General features: G+C 41.5%; 1 protein-coding gene across 1 annotated transcript in view; it reads left to right on the top strand.

Annotated features, from left to right (window-relative positions):
- The window catches only part of map2 (microtubule-associated protein 2), a 102,232-nt gene that overhangs the window by 68,688 nt on the left and 18,466 nt on the right, over nt 1-15,078 (top strand). The window contains exons 6-16 of the mRNA XM_032529959.1: nt 1,177-1,251; nt 3,836-4,051; nt 6,082-6,381; nt 7,539-9,626; nt 9,942-10,529; nt 10,623-10,868; nt 11,317-11,454; nt 12,502-12,563; nt 13,908-14,039; nt 14,223-14,364; nt 14,929-14,985. Of these exons, the coding sequence (XP_032385850.1) occupies nt 1,177-1,251; nt 3,836-4,051; nt 6,082-6,381; nt 7,539-9,626; nt 9,942-10,529; nt 10,623-10,868; nt 11,317-11,454; nt 12,502-12,563; nt 13,908-14,039; nt 14,223-14,364; nt 14,929-14,985 (4,044 nt within the window). The remainder of the gene's footprint in view (nt 1-1,176; nt 1,252-3,835; nt 4,052-6,081; nt 6,382-7,538; nt 9,627-9,941; nt 10,530-10,622; nt 10,869-11,316; nt 11,455-12,501; nt 12,564-13,907; nt 14,040-14,222; nt 14,365-14,928; nt 14,986-15,078) is intronic.

Raw genomic sequence — 15,078 nt, 5'->3', positions numbered from 1 at the left:
TGTAAGAATGGCAGTTGTCTGCCTGAGCTAACTCAAGCTTTGCTGTATTTGTTCACCTCACCGAAAGAAGACTTGGGCTGTTTTGGGGAGTTAGTGAGAATAGATGAGGCAGGAACAGACTTTACATAGATTTGGTAAAACAGCATTTTACAAATAACAAAATTAAAGCGAAATGAAAAGGATTGTTTTTGTTCCAGAGGGAATTGAGGATATGCATGAAGTCTGATGAATTGCCTCAAGTGATGTCACTATTTTCACTTGAAGACTACACGTTTGAAAATGTAAAAAATCTGGGAAAGTGTTGTCAGCCAGCTCCATAACTCATTAGCTGCTGACATAACACACCTGGAACTTTAACTACTAACTGTTGGTGGCCGACTAGCATTGTGGGTTAACGTAGGCAGCAGGGTTTGACTAGGAATAAGAATGCAGAATACAAAAGATGATGATCTCTGTTCTGCTGCATCAATTTTAATACTTTTTAAAACTGACCATTGGGGGTTCAACAATGTTTACAGTGTAATTCGCTGGTAGCTTATAGGTAGCATGGCAGTTTTTCAGATGCTGATTTGTCCTCATGTATCCACAGCTTTTGATGATAAGACTGTTTCTTCAACGGTGGGTCTAGCCCTTACTTGTACCTGTATACAGTGGCTTGAGAAAGCTTACACACCCATGCTAAAGTTGATTAAAAAGAGGAAAAAAAAAACATCTTTTGGAAACTTAGCTTAATGCCTTAATTAAAAAAAATTAGGAAAATCCAACCTTTTAAGGACATCAGTTTTCTTTGTGAATGAATAATGTATTGTAAATACACAAATATTCTTCCTTAAAATAAATTCCAATAAAGGCAGGCAGATTTGTATCTGTTCCCTTGGCCTTTGGAATATAAGTAACCCCACATCATCACATACCCTCCACCATACATAGAGATAGGCATTAGGAACTTTCCATAAGATCATCTCTCAATGCAAATCAAACCAGCTTTTAAGCTAACTGAAATAACCATGCCAATGTTTTTTTATTCTTTTTTTTAATCAACTTTAGCATGGGTGTGTAAACTTTCTCAAGCCACTGTAGCTCTTGATTTTAGGTGAATGGCCGCAGATGCTCCACGTCCTTTACAATATGTGGTTTATATGACTATACAGTTTCTTCCTCTATGTTCCTTTGTAGTTGAAGACACTGCAAATTTGCCTCCCTCTCCTCCCCCCTCACCTGCTGCAGAGCACTTTGGTCCTCTGGAACAAGGTAGGCCAAGAATATGATCTGAGTTTTGTATGAGAGTATGTCTCTAATGGAGGATAGTGTAGTTCTCTTCCTTTCCATTTAGAAGCTCTGCAGTTTTGTGATCACCACCACATTGGGGTACTGATGATGGTTGGCTCTGGGGCTACTCTTTAATCCTCTCCTCTCAGGACATGCCCCAAGTACAGGGGACAAACCACACATTGGAGCCGTTCAAGAAACCTGTACATACCAGAGTTGCTAAAAGCAGGAACATGTTCTCCATTTTTCAGACATCCATTTATTTTTAAATCCTGCTTCCCTTTTCATCATACACCTAGAACAGATACAATTTGTATCTTCATAGTCATCACCATTTAGCTCTAAAAGAAAGAAGCGCTCACATGCATGACCACCTTGTTACAAGTGCCCTCTTTTTTATTTCCCTTTCTAACATCCACACCTCATCTTCCCACACACTAATATGACAGCCAATGTACTGTAGGTAACCCTCCAACTTCTTGTCTTTTTGGTTGGATTTTTTCTTTTTGCATGTCTGATCATGGTGTTGTGTTTTCCTGTGATTGTCCCCTGTCAGTCTTTTTTGTATGTGTTTTTTTTTTGTGGGTGTATTTGGCTATGGCTACAGATCAGAGTTTTAGCACTATAAACATTACTTGAAGACATAACTGCTCTTAAGCTAAAGCCAAAGACTGAAGCTAATCAACTAATATAATAATGCCACTGCAAACTCTACAAATGCAGTATAGATGACCTTAATCATCATGGTGTTTGTGTGTGTGTGTGTGTGTGTGTGTGTGTGTGTGTGTGTGTGTGTGTGTGTGTGTGTGTGTGTGTGTGTGTGTGTATCTATGACAATATGTATTACATTACTGTATACCTTAGTTATATTTTAACTTTGTGACACACGTTGATTCTTTATCTTTGACTTATAAATTTATTTTTAAGCAAAGCAGTGATTTTAGTGCAGCTACCTGCAAAAAATTGTTGTACAGTGTAGATCTTCAGTCTGCTTCATGCTTGGCCTGTGTCTTCATGTCTGCTCAGTCTGCATTCTGGCTGGAATGTAACGAGGAGAGTCTGTAGGTGGGTCAGCCATGCACAAAATACAGATGGTCAGTTGTGGTATCATTGTTTTTGTGGACAGTACAGTATAACAAGTATGGACAGATTTGAGGTCACAGGAGTTTCCTACAGAAGGTTACAGTGTTGGTGACAGGTTACAGGTTACAGGTCGTGTGTTCTTGACCAAAAAGAGTGGTCAGAGGTTTAGTTATTTAGGATGTTGTTGGGGCCATGATACAAAACAAGTACTGAAAGGCTCATTCATCTCAAGACCTTAGATATGGTGTTCTTTTATGAAAACTTACCCTTTGTTGTAAAATAAGGGTTAGATGGGGTGTTTGACTCGATCCTGTGATTTGTAAATATATAAAGGTTTGTACGTGTAGTGGCTGTTGCAAAACACATGTTACTGATTTTGTAGCAACTACAAGTAATGCTGTATTAGTCTTATAACTGTAGTTGTTTGTGTCATTTGTCTGTTATTTAATTTTTCATACATGAAGCAGTTTGTAGTGTAATCCTCCGCCAAAGTTGCCAAACGATGCAATATACCAATTTTGTTTGTCCCAGAGTATGGCTGGCCCCCAAAGCTTTGTCACCTTTGAGTTGCTTGTTAATGTCTCCTTGTCAACGTCCTGTGTGTTGTGTTTTTTCTTGCTTTCGATCAAGCTTTGTCTTCTTCTTGCATTTCCCTCTCTGGTGACCCTCTCGGTTTTTGTTTGGCCATTTTAGATTTGTCTTCTTCTTTTTTTTCTCGTCGTTAATTTTCCCCCCTCAAGCTTTATCTCCCCTTTCACTGCAAAAAAGGTCCATCTTAAGAAGTAACTTGATGTAGTGAAGAACATGATAAACATTTAACAGTTTTAAAATATTTTAGGACCACAGCTGGCCCCAGTTAAACTGCTAATTTAGTTTGACCTCCTGTTCAAACAAGTATCTTCTCTCACTATAAATTCCAACTGAGGACGTCAGCCAAAACAATGAAAAGATCAGGAATTGTTCCTTTGGTCCGACTAAAACATTTTTCAAAGTTACAATACTGTCCTTCCATGACACATTCCTCTTCTATTTTCTACACAATTACTTCTGTATATCAACAGATGCCAAAACGCTAAAAACCTTAGAAAATGTACATGTAGAAAATGTACATGGTGTAGTTAACTAATGTTGAATATTTTTTTCTAAACTGTGAAAGGTGTTCATTCTTTAGTTAAAAAAAAAATCATAATAGAAACAAGTGAAAATAATGTGTGCATAGATTTATTTTTGTTCATTCTTTTTTTACCTAATTTGAAAACCACTTTTCACTTAGCATCCTGTCAATGTTTTCAAAGAAAAACTAGATTTGACAATATTATGTCAAATCTTATTTAAGATGGACATTCTTTGGTGTGTTCTCCATTTTTTGTTTACGTCTTCCTTTTCCTTCTTTCCTATCTTTTTCTTCATCTTCGCTCTCTCTTTCAGTCCGTGTGACCAGATTTCCCTGCAGTTCTTCTCCTTGTGTCTGTCTTGTTTGTAGATGTAGGGGATGAGGAGGAGGCAGGCCCTCTCCGTCGCTTCCAAAATTCTCGGGAGAGGTGCAAGTTCCTCGCCCCCTCCATCTCAGTTTCCGTGCCCGAGGACGACCCCTACCACTCCGACGAGGAGTACTATGAGCACCCATTGTTCAGCCCAGAGTGGACGCACTCGGGCTCTCGCCCCACAGGGCAGGCCGTGGCCTTTAGACAGATTGAAGGTGAACCACGCATGGTTCCTCTTTGCCATTTCCCCCCTCCATTCCTCTCTCTCTCTCTGTTTCTCTCCTTTCTCTTTTTTTAACACCAAATTCCTCTCCTTCTGTGATTTGACCTCCTCCCTCCATCCCTCCCGTCCTTCCGTCTCTCCGTCCGTCAGTTCGTCTCTTCGTCAGTCCTTGTGCGTGTGTTTGTGTGTCCTTGTGATGTTCGCTCAAACTCTGAGCAATTTCATATTTGTTTAACAGTCATATTTCTTTTTTTTTTCCTCCATTTATTTCACCAAAAGCCATTGCTACCTGTGGTTGCCGTGCTGTTAAGTCCAACACATAGCAGTGATGTCTCTAAAGTAGGATTCACTCAGTGGACAAAATACACTACATCTCTCATCAGTAAGACCACATGGCCACCAAGGTTTACTTTTGCAGCGAGAAGTAAGGTCCAAATGACTTTCATAAATATCTCAGAGATACGGTGCATGATCGATAACCTCAGTGCACATTCCTCCAAACCAATCATCTCCCAGAATTTTGGTGCCTTCCTCAAGATGACCCCTTAACCGCTTAATTATGCCGTACCATGTCAAACCCCCTAAACTTGACCTAAGCTACTCTCACACACTTACTGTGCCAACACGAAAGACTTTCAGCTCCACACACTCGCAAACATTTATATTACATATAACCTTCCACTTTTATTATCTTTAGAAACACAAGATAGAGGCAGTTTGAAAGAAACCTATGACCTCAGTATGTTTACACTTAGGCTGTTACACAATATAGCCTTTTATGTTATCTAATCATCAAAATTAATCATTTGGCTGGGCAGCTATCAGAGACAGCAACTTCATTTGCTACCTCTGCTTTCTCCCAAAACATACCCAGATAGACCTTAACTCCTGTAATACATCTTGCTAGTGTAGCATTTTTAAGTAAGACTAACACAATTCATAACATTGATGTGGTTAGGAAAAAAGTATTGTCCAATCTCTAAATGGCTATCCATCTATGTCTTTTTTTCAAATCTTGTAAAAATCTTGTTGATGTAAAGTCTAGTGGACACAATGTTTTTTACCAGCAGCTATGTCACATGCAGAAACATTTGGCTGCAAAGCAGCTGAATTGAATTTGTGTAACCTACGCAAGAACTTAAAATGTTATGCAGAAATGTCTGCTGAAGACCAAAGCTGCACGCCCCCACGTTAACCATTACTCAGGTAAAAATCCCATCTGTGCAATGTCGAGAATCTCTGCTTTTTACTGTAATGGACTGCAGCCCTTCAAGGTCCCCTTTTGTAGAGAGCCAGGGATTTCAGAAGTGCTCTGAACAGAAGTGCTTCTACAATAAAGCAATGTTAGGCCAGTGTTACAGTGAAAAGTGTTACAACCTAATTTATGTTTCCATTTTCCTTAAACAACCTCAGTCATCAATGATGGTAGGTCAGTCTGGGTTAAAGGCATGGTGTGTGCAAGATAAAGAGAGACATAGAAGTGCAAATATTATTTACAAAACTAATTGCTGAATATACATTAAAGCGTAACTCTCTCCACTGACACGCAGCAAAGGGCCACTGCAGGACTCAGCCCACATGGGGCGCACGCTCTCACTGGGTGAGCTAGAGGTCGCCCCCTAATTATGCTTTAAAATGAACGTTTGTATGGGTTACATTCACAGAAAGAGCCTAGGTTGTATTTTGGCGAGAGTTGTGCTTTAAATACTGAGAAGAAAAAAAGATAGATATTAGATATTATTAGATATTAATATACTTTAACCAATATATCTTTATAGTATCCTTGCATATTGGGTACACTAAGCACCCAAAATAGAAAATAATACAAACAGAATGAAAAACCACCCACACACAACACTTTGTACTATATGTGTAATCTACCTATATGTGTGAACAGACATACACATTAGGTCATGTTTTCCCAGAGCTGAAATGTCTCATCATAAGTTGTGTTCTCACATAACCCAAGTCTGTGTTGCCTGTAGTCTTAATGTGTCCCCCTCTCACCCTGTTTTTGAGAAGAAGAGACCGTGGAGGCTCTTACAGCTGAATACGAGGAGGAGGTGGAAGAGGAGGAGGAGGAGGAGGAGGAGGAGAGTACAGAGGCAGCAGAGTCCGAAGCAGCTCTTGATGAGCAGCAGTGGAGCGGGGAAGAGCCCGAGCTGGACAGCCCCCAAGCTGAGTCCTTAGAGCAGGCAGAGGTTTCCATAGACGTGGCCCAGGATCTAGACCTAGAGCCAACCGAAGCAGCTAGTGCTGCTGCAGAAAGCTCTATGGACAGAGAGGAGGAGGATTCAGAGGGTGGGGAGAGCCCTGAGACAGGTGTGTCCTGCCCTCTGCTCTCCCTGCCTGCATGTTACTGTATTGTCCACTGTATTAGAACGTCAGATGTGTCAAAAGGAACCCATAAGCACATAACATAAGCATTTAGGTGGAATGGCAAGTAATCCTCCCTGCGCTCTGCTGTGGCTGCAAGGCAACACAGGCTTGTTGGTGAAAAGAGTCACTTTCTTTTAACTTAACCTGGTTTTATTGTGTGCTATCTTTGCGCTTGTATTTTCTTTTTCTTGCTGTGTTTTCGGGGCCGGCTGTTTCGTATTGGTATGATGAAGTGAAATGTTGCTGAACGTAATAGTGCTTTTTTTTTATAACCAGCTATAAGCTTACAGGTTCTCGTGGTGTTTTCATGTGGCAAACAGCTTGGTGCTGGTATGCCAGTGCTGCACACTTTTTGGAACCATAAATCATATTTACTAAACATGAGTCACTCATTATTATCATGATTCTGTGTACATAATTTGCAGGGTTGTGTTGGCTGTCTCATGTTAAGTGTGGTATAGTTATATAATATATATAAATTTCATGAAGTGCATTATGATATTTTGAAAGTTCCAATTCATTTTTTTTTGTAATTGTTTTGGTCAGCTAACAGTCTGTTAGTGACAACGTATGGCATACCTCTGTCATTCACTAGCAAGGTTCTTCTGTATTTGTGCCAATATTCTTTGGATTACAGTATGGCATACTAAAGTCATTATTAGGAGACAAAATGAATTTGATGTTAATGAAACTATGTGATTTGAACAGATGAAATTCTCATAATTTCATGTCCTTGTCCTTGACAAAGAATGACAGAAATGCTATTCTTTTTGTATCTGATGTTTTGACGAGTTGCATGGATGTTCTTACTATCTATTATTGCTTGTTTTCCATAAATCAGCATCACAGTTGCCTTATGCCGGTTCCGTCACATACCATCTCATATTCTCATCCATCTGTGACTTGGTGGGCCCCATAATCTCGCCATACTTCTTCAGTGATGGCTGTATCATTGTGCTGTAAGTTTCTGAGGAAAGCTTTGCCTGTTTCTGTGATAACGGCTTTCCCAGTCCTTAGCTTACAAATATCTCACTCACAGCATGCCAAAGCATTACTTTTCTATGTTGATCAAAACAGACAATTTACAGATGTCATTTCAGCTTTGAAGATGGACTCAGACAAGCAGGCAAGTGAGAAAAGTGGTTCCATGAGCCCCGACAGCATTGGATTAGAGAAACGTCCGGAGGAGTTTTTTGAGCCCCAGATGCAAGGGTTCTTTGCTGGTGAACGAGTTGTACCAGAGAGCCCTACCATGGATGTACCAGAGAGCCCTACCATGGATATGCCATCCTTTGTACTTCCAAATGTTCAAAACCAAGCCAAAGAATCAGCGAGATCCCTCACACTTCAGCCTGCATTTGGCGAGCCAATCACAGTGTCAGAGAAACAGCCATCAGTGGAAGTGGTGGACATCAGCAGCATCGGTGCTCCCTCTCTTCCCTCGCCACTGGGAAACAAAGTTCAAGGAGAAGACTTAACAAGGGCTGCTCCAGACAGATCTGGCATGTCAGCATATTTTGAAACCTCAGCCATTGAGGTTGATGAAGCTCCCCAATGTAAGGGTGAGGGTTATTATGAACTGAGCAGATCTGGTGAAGAGAAGAGTCAAGTTGATGCCAAGTCTCAGGAGATCAGCTACAGCACCCTTGCTGAAGCTCAGGATAAAACAGAAACAAAAGAAAGTGAAGCAGCAGACACTAAACTGTTCACAGTTCCTGACAGGAGTAATGAATGCAGGCTTTCCCCAGGTAAATTGGCTTTAGAGCAGAGGAGCTACTCACTTAACATCACCATTGGAGCAATGGATCAGAGTGGCCAAGGCAGACCTAGAAACTTCTCTCCACTGGCCACAGATATCATGTCATACACTAGTGGAAGTCTAGACGAGTTAGCAGACTACCTCCCAGTCACTACACCCTCCATGGATAAGCCTCCATCCTTGCCCCCCCTGATCCTGGAGACTGCGGCTTCCATCACTTCAGATTCCTCATCTCCCCCACGGACCACTGAGCCACTTTCAAAGCCCAGTCCTGAACTAGAGTCGCTAGAATCACCAGAGCACCTTAAGAACACCTATAAAAATGGCACAGTAATGGCGCAAGACTTGCCTGAGATGCTGGACCTTGCTGGTACCCGTTCCAGGCTGGAGTCAGAAAACACTGACCCAGAAATAAGCCGGAGAAAATCAATTCAAGCTGATTTCCCAGCATTTGCCGATGACCCACTGGCTAGCCTAGTTTCAGGGGAACTAAGTCCTGGGGCCAGAAAGAGTGACAGCCAGCTGGAAGAGATGGGTTATTGTGTGTTCAGTGAATATTCAGGACCCATGCCATCACCTGCAGATGTATTCAGCCCTACAAACGTTTCTGCACAGGTCTTTACCCACTCTGTCTTGCAGGAGAAAGTGGCTGAACAAGCTAGAAAGTTAGCAGTCAGGGACACATCTTTGGAGGACAAGAGCCAGCTATCAGGAGTTGCTGATGTCACTGAAGAGAAAGACCAGAAGCAAGGAGAAAGAAAAGATTCTGGTGAAGAAAAGGGCAAGGAGGTTGTAGATGAACAGTCGAAAATATCTTCAAGTGAGTTGCCACCTGCTCAGCCAAGTGAGTTCTTTGTGACACCAACGGTCACTGTGACTCTAGAAGAAGGCGGGAGGTCGGTGAGTGAGACTGAACGACAAGCCAGTGGCGAGGGTTCAGTGTCAGAAACCGAGATTGCCGACTATGAGCGGCAGATCCGCAAATTGGAGATGGAGGACAGGCCTCTCAGTATGGAGGAGGAAAGAGAACTGCAGGAGCTTAGGGAGAAAGTGAAGCTGGTGCACCAGGAGGCCTATGAGGAAGTTGATGCCGAAGATGTGTACCAGCTGACCGGCATGGCCAAGGACCGAATTGCCAGGCCTGTCAAAACTTCACCTACTTCGTCTGTAGAGAGCAACATTGATGATGACAAGCTGCTGTCTCCTGTGCTCTCACCTTCAAAGCTTAAAGAAAGAGAAGTGTATGGTTCCCCCAAAAGAACGGTTTCACCTGTGGCAGGAATAAACAAAGAGAAAGAGGAATTAGAAAGAAAGATGAGGGAAGAGCAAGAGAAGGAAGCAGCTGAGAAGAAACTGAAACAAGAGAAAGAAGAGGCAGAGAGGAAAATCAGGGAAGAGGCAGAAAAGAAAGAAAAGGAAATGAAAGAGAGGGAAAAGAAAGAGAAAGAAGAGGCAGAGCGACTTCTTAGGGAAGAACAAGAAAGGAAGGAGAAAGAACGGGAAGAGCATGAGATTAAAGTAAAGGAGAAAGAGGAGAGAGAGAGAAAGGAGAAAGAAGAAAGAGAGAAGAAGGAACAAGAAGAGAGGGGAAAGATGGAGCAAGAGGAGAGAGAAAGGAAAGAGGAGAGAGATAAGAAAGAAAGAGAGGAAAAAGAAAGAATAGCTGAAGAGTTGAGAGCAAAGGAAGAGAAAGAAAAAATGGAGAAGGAACTAAAAGAGAAGGAGGAGAAAGAGAAGATAGAAAAGGAAGAGAAAGAGAAGATAGAAAAGAAATTGAAAGAGGAGAAAGAGAAAGTAGCTGAGATGGACAAAAAAGTTGTAGACAAACCTAAGGAAAAAACAACCACAAAGCCTGGGGAGAAAGAAGCTGAAAACCCTGTGGAGGCTAAAACGGGGCAAGAGGAAGGTGAGGAAGATGTGTTAGAGAAAGCAGGGGCAGAAGCAGCAGTGGTAAAGGAGATCCCAGAGACTCGTGCTGCCATCGAATCAGTGGTGACAGTTGAAGACGATTTTATCACTGTGGTCCAGACCATTGATGAAGCAGAGGAGCCGGGACACAGCGTTCGTTTCTCTGGTCCACCTGAAGCTGAAGCCCTTGGTGTCGCTGCACAGAAAGAGGAAGAGGAGGAAGAGGAGGAGTCTGTGGAGTTGGCCCAAGAAGCAGACATGGAGGCTGCAAGTCTAGAGGAGGTTGTAGATGTTCCTGAGACTCCTGCCTCGCCTGAGAAGGAGGCGCAAAATGTAGAAACTGAAGGACCAACAGAGAGCTACGATAGAGATGAAACCACAATGGACGACTCCATCTTGGACAGCTCCTGGATTGACACACAAGGTAAGATCTTTTTAATGATTTGTTCCTTCATATTGCTGTTTTTCCCCTTCTTCAAATAAACAAATTTTCATGTCCTGCTTTGCAACACTGCAGATGATGATAAGAGTATGGCGACTGAACAGATTGAGCCTTTGCCCAAAATGTCCAGCCCGGTCAAAAAGCCTGCTGTGGTCCAGACCAAGCAAACACAAAAGAAGAAGAAGATGGAGAACCAGGAAAAGCCAGTCAAACCACAGGCCAAGGGAGGGCGGGCTAAAGGCCGAATCTCCACACCAGAACGCAAACCTTTCCGCAAAGAACCTGTCTACATCCCCAGAGAGGAAACCAAGAAGAAAAAAGGTCCTCATCATTTCTTTTCCTTTTGAATGGTTACACTTTTCCTTGTAAAAGTAGTAGTTACTTATGATTGCTGTAGTTATAGGTTATCGATAACCAAATATCTTACTGCTCAAACTGTAGTACTTGCAATGGAATGGATATTATTATACACTAATTTTCCTGTCCGTTCAGTAAAGCTATTTAAAGAACTGGCTTGACTAAAATATGTGTTGAAATTGGGCTCTCTTCTGTTCTGATTCACTGAAAACAGTGTCTTGTGATTTATCGTTTAACTATACAACTGTTTGTGTCAAAGCAATGTGCGGTCTCATAATAGACAGTCAACAACTAAAAAGAGTTTTTTGGGAATGTTTATCCTGCAGCATTCCATATTTCAACATGGTTCAGTGTCTTTTTCTGCTTTTTGTTGTGTGTCTTCTTTTGTCAATGGCTCGGTTTCCTCCGGTAGCTGTCATAAGGAAGGCCGAGCTTACCAAAAAAATGGAGATTCAGAGTCAATCCCCATCCAAGAGGAGTTTGATGAAAACAGCCGTCCGCCACACCCGCCCCACCCAGCACCATTCCTGTCCTAGAAGGAGACCCACAGGTGACACATTGCCTTGGTCTGTCACACAACTATTGCTCTCCCAGCCACCAATTCAACTTACCTCCACTGTCAGCTTCAATTTGGTTTTGGCATTCATTTTGTTTTGTTGGTTACCATGGTTTGGTTTTGTCATGTGTGTTTTGTTTTTGATCACAATAAAAAATGGACTGCCACACATGTTTCAGTTGCCTTCATTTGTTTTGGTGCACATCCTTTTTGTTCTTTTAAGAGCATCTTAGCACTAAGCTGAAAGCATTTGTTTTTCCAAGTTTGTGACTCAAGGATTCAGTGAACGCTTTCCAAGTATACTTCCACATCAATACCGGAATATCAGCAAAAGCAAGCTTTTCAGCAGGTGCTAAGATGCATCCTTCTTCCTTGTTTGCTGTTTCCATTTCCAGCCATCTGTTTTTATGTTCTCGGTGAGCTGAGGTTGGTCTGAAGCTTTGTCCGTTTCATTTAATGGATGTCTGTTAGGTGTGAAAAACCTATAGAATTTTCCTGACCCCTGGTCTTTAACAATTAGACACCCACTCAGCATTTTTCAACGTATGGTTGCCAGGCAACTAGTAATCCATGGTTTTGTTCTATAGAGCGGATACCATAAAGACTCTGTCCCAGGGGCAGTTTGCACTTCATTTTCTCCTGACGGGCTGAATTCTGTGTCACTGATGATGAAAGCTCAGTATACTGCTGCACTGCCCCAATTAGATTATTTTCCAGGGTCGCCTTACATAACACAAAATCCCCCATTCTGTGTGATATCTTGCCAAATCTTTGCAGAACAGAGCTCTCAAGAGGGGAAGCAACCCGCTCCCACAGAACATGCGATGTGTCATATAGCTCACCATGCCAGGTTTGGGAATACAAAGTTTTATTTATACGTCTTTATTTATGAGAACCGAATATGCTCACAGGGGTACAAAATATGATACTTTAAAGATGGCCTTTTCATAGGTTCTTACTACTTCCCCCTAAGTCTATGAAGGTCAAAACATGTATGTGTGTTCTAATATTCCTGTAATTCTGTTTCTGTCTCTCTCTCAGAGGCGCTACCAGACAGTCGTCAGCCTCTCAGTGTTGCCAAACAGTCTCGCGACAGAGCATCGGTGAGTGTACTCCATCAGCCATAACAATGGCATGACCTCTGGCTCAGAAATCACTCCGAGAAATACCATATCAAAGCTTTACTGGCAGACAGCCTAAATTACGAAGTAGGTTTGCAGTAGGGCAATTCAATAAACATCAATCAGGACAAACTGAAACTGAAGATAGAAAACAAAATGTTTTCCTAAACAGCAGTTACTGATTGTTTTGTCTATTAAAAACTGCACTCTCCAAAATGATATCTGCTGTCTTTTTGTTGGCCGTTGGTATAAAGAGCTTTAGAACAGAAATGTTGCTAAACATGAGCATGCCGTGCACAATTTACTGACATTGCATTGCAGTATGCAATTAATGCATTATAAAGTCTAAAATAATTTCAAATCTTTACCTCCTGCTACTAATACGAAACTAATGCACAAGTTGCCTCTTGCATCTTTAATGCAGACTCTGAAACAATAAACACCACATTAATTAGGCAGAATAATTATCAATAGAATTGAGACTTATTAAAAAGCTGTTACATATTTTCTCTTGTGACTTCCAGAACAACCTTATCATCTATTAAGATAAACACATTACATACTGGTTAAGCGAATGCTGTCTTGTCTTCCCTCTGTCTGTCTAAGCCTTAATCACTGCATGAATAACAGTTTTAATTTCTGTATTAACCCCGTTTGTTTTCCTTTGTATTTTATTTTTTTTAAATGGTTACGTTGCTTTTGGGAAAAAGTATTATTATATTTTATGTATTGTTGCGTTGTTTAATGTGTTTTTGCATAAGTAGCACAAGGCAGATCCATTTAGAGCATTTTTTTACTGAGTGGGTGTTGAATTATCCTGTGACATTTCTCCAACGGCTGTGGTCGTGACTCCATTTCTCTCCTCCACCATGGTAATGACAGTTCTGGTGTCTAATATAACGCAGTTTCTGCTTTCCTTAAATGTCATGTCATTACAGCATACTTTAAGTGTGCTCTGAGCCCACATTTTTTATTTTTTTTTATTTTTACACACGTTTTCCAGTTCATCCATGTTACCATGGCTCATCTTGTATGAGCATGATAAGCAATATTCTTCAGATTCTTGGTTTTTGTTTGCCATTTTGATGTCATATAATTCTTAACAAACATGTTCACAATGAATCTGCTTGAATGGATGCTGTGATGGGCTAGTGTAAAATTCAAACACACAAGATCTGATGCTAATACCTCATCCCTCATCACACAAAGGATACATGTGATCTTGATAATGCATGTTACTTTCATCCCTCTTTTTGTCACCCTGTGTCCTGTATTTTGGTGCCATGCTATACTCACCCGCCGGGCGTCATCGTTGTACCATCTCAGTGCCATGCCCATCGTTTGCCACTAACAAAGATCCCCACCTCCATATCCAGAGTGGCTGCCTCATTAGATAGACCTCGCCCATCCTCAGCAGAGCCTCAAGGCTTCCCAGTATTACAGAGACTCAAATCCAAGGTAGGTAAATGGTAGAGTGGTACTGGTGCTGCAGAGGTTCCGAAAAGAACATCAAAACATCTATCTATTTTTACACTATGTTTCCACCTAAACATGTTGTTTCACCTTTTTTTTTTTAAATGAAAAAAAATAATAATTGGCTTAAGGATCTACTTCCTGTCTCTGGTGTTGGTTTCCCTACAGGACGGTCGGTCATGGAGCCCAGAAAAGGGGTCCTCTGTGCCACGGCATGCCTCCATTCTGAGTCGCCGTGTATACCATGACCATGAGGAGAGCTCCACCTCCATCACCAGCTCCGGCTCCACGGCTCCTCGCAGACCCACGTGTAGGTTACAGCTCCTCTAATCAACTTACACAAAGTATCGGTATTTGGTAAAACCAGTAGCAAGATGTATGAGCCTCCAGTATGAGCCACAGCAAATTGAATATGAAAGCAAATAGTGTACCAGTGCTGATAATTGATAATTGATTTCTTGAATTTGACAAAAGAGAGCTCACATCCTGCCCACCCTTTCTAGCTAGCCTCTGTTCAACTAGCTATTTTTTAACTCAATGAGTTTCTTTCATCTGTCTTTCAGAGAAGCTAAAACACTTTCCTTGGTTTTGTGCAGGTATCTACTACTCTACCAGAAAATAGGAAAACATATTTTTTTTGCATTGAATAAGACACTGTATGCTGTATTCTTCTTCTCTCTACAGTACTGTTTCACCATCTCTATGTAGCTATATGCATGTGTTTTGTGTACTGTTTGTACTTGTCTTCAGCACAGATAAAGGTGAGTGAATTTGGAATTGGACATCCATGAACCCCTGAATGTAATTTTCTTCTTTCTTCCCCCCCCCTCCCCCCTTAATAAATCTGAAACATTTCCTCTTTTTCCTCCTTTAGCATTTCGCACAGAGATGAGGGCAGAGCATAGGACAGGACGAGCCCCCAGCATGACAGGTAGGTGGCATATTTATACTTCTGTCACTGTGATCGCTGTATTGGATTACATTAAATTGAATAAGCCCAATTTAATTAACTTGTAACTCAGTG

Source organism: Etheostoma spectabile, chromosome 11, assembly GCF_008692095.1.
Source record: "Etheostoma spectabile isolate EspeVRDwgs_2016 chromosome 11, UIUC_Espe_1.0, whole genome shotgun sequence".
NCBI lineage: Eukaryota > Metazoa > Chordata > Actinopteri > Perciformes > Percidae > Etheostoma > Etheostoma spectabile.
The sequence above is the reverse complement of the archived record's forward strand: the minus strand, read 5'-3'. Positions and strand labels throughout refer to the sequence as shown.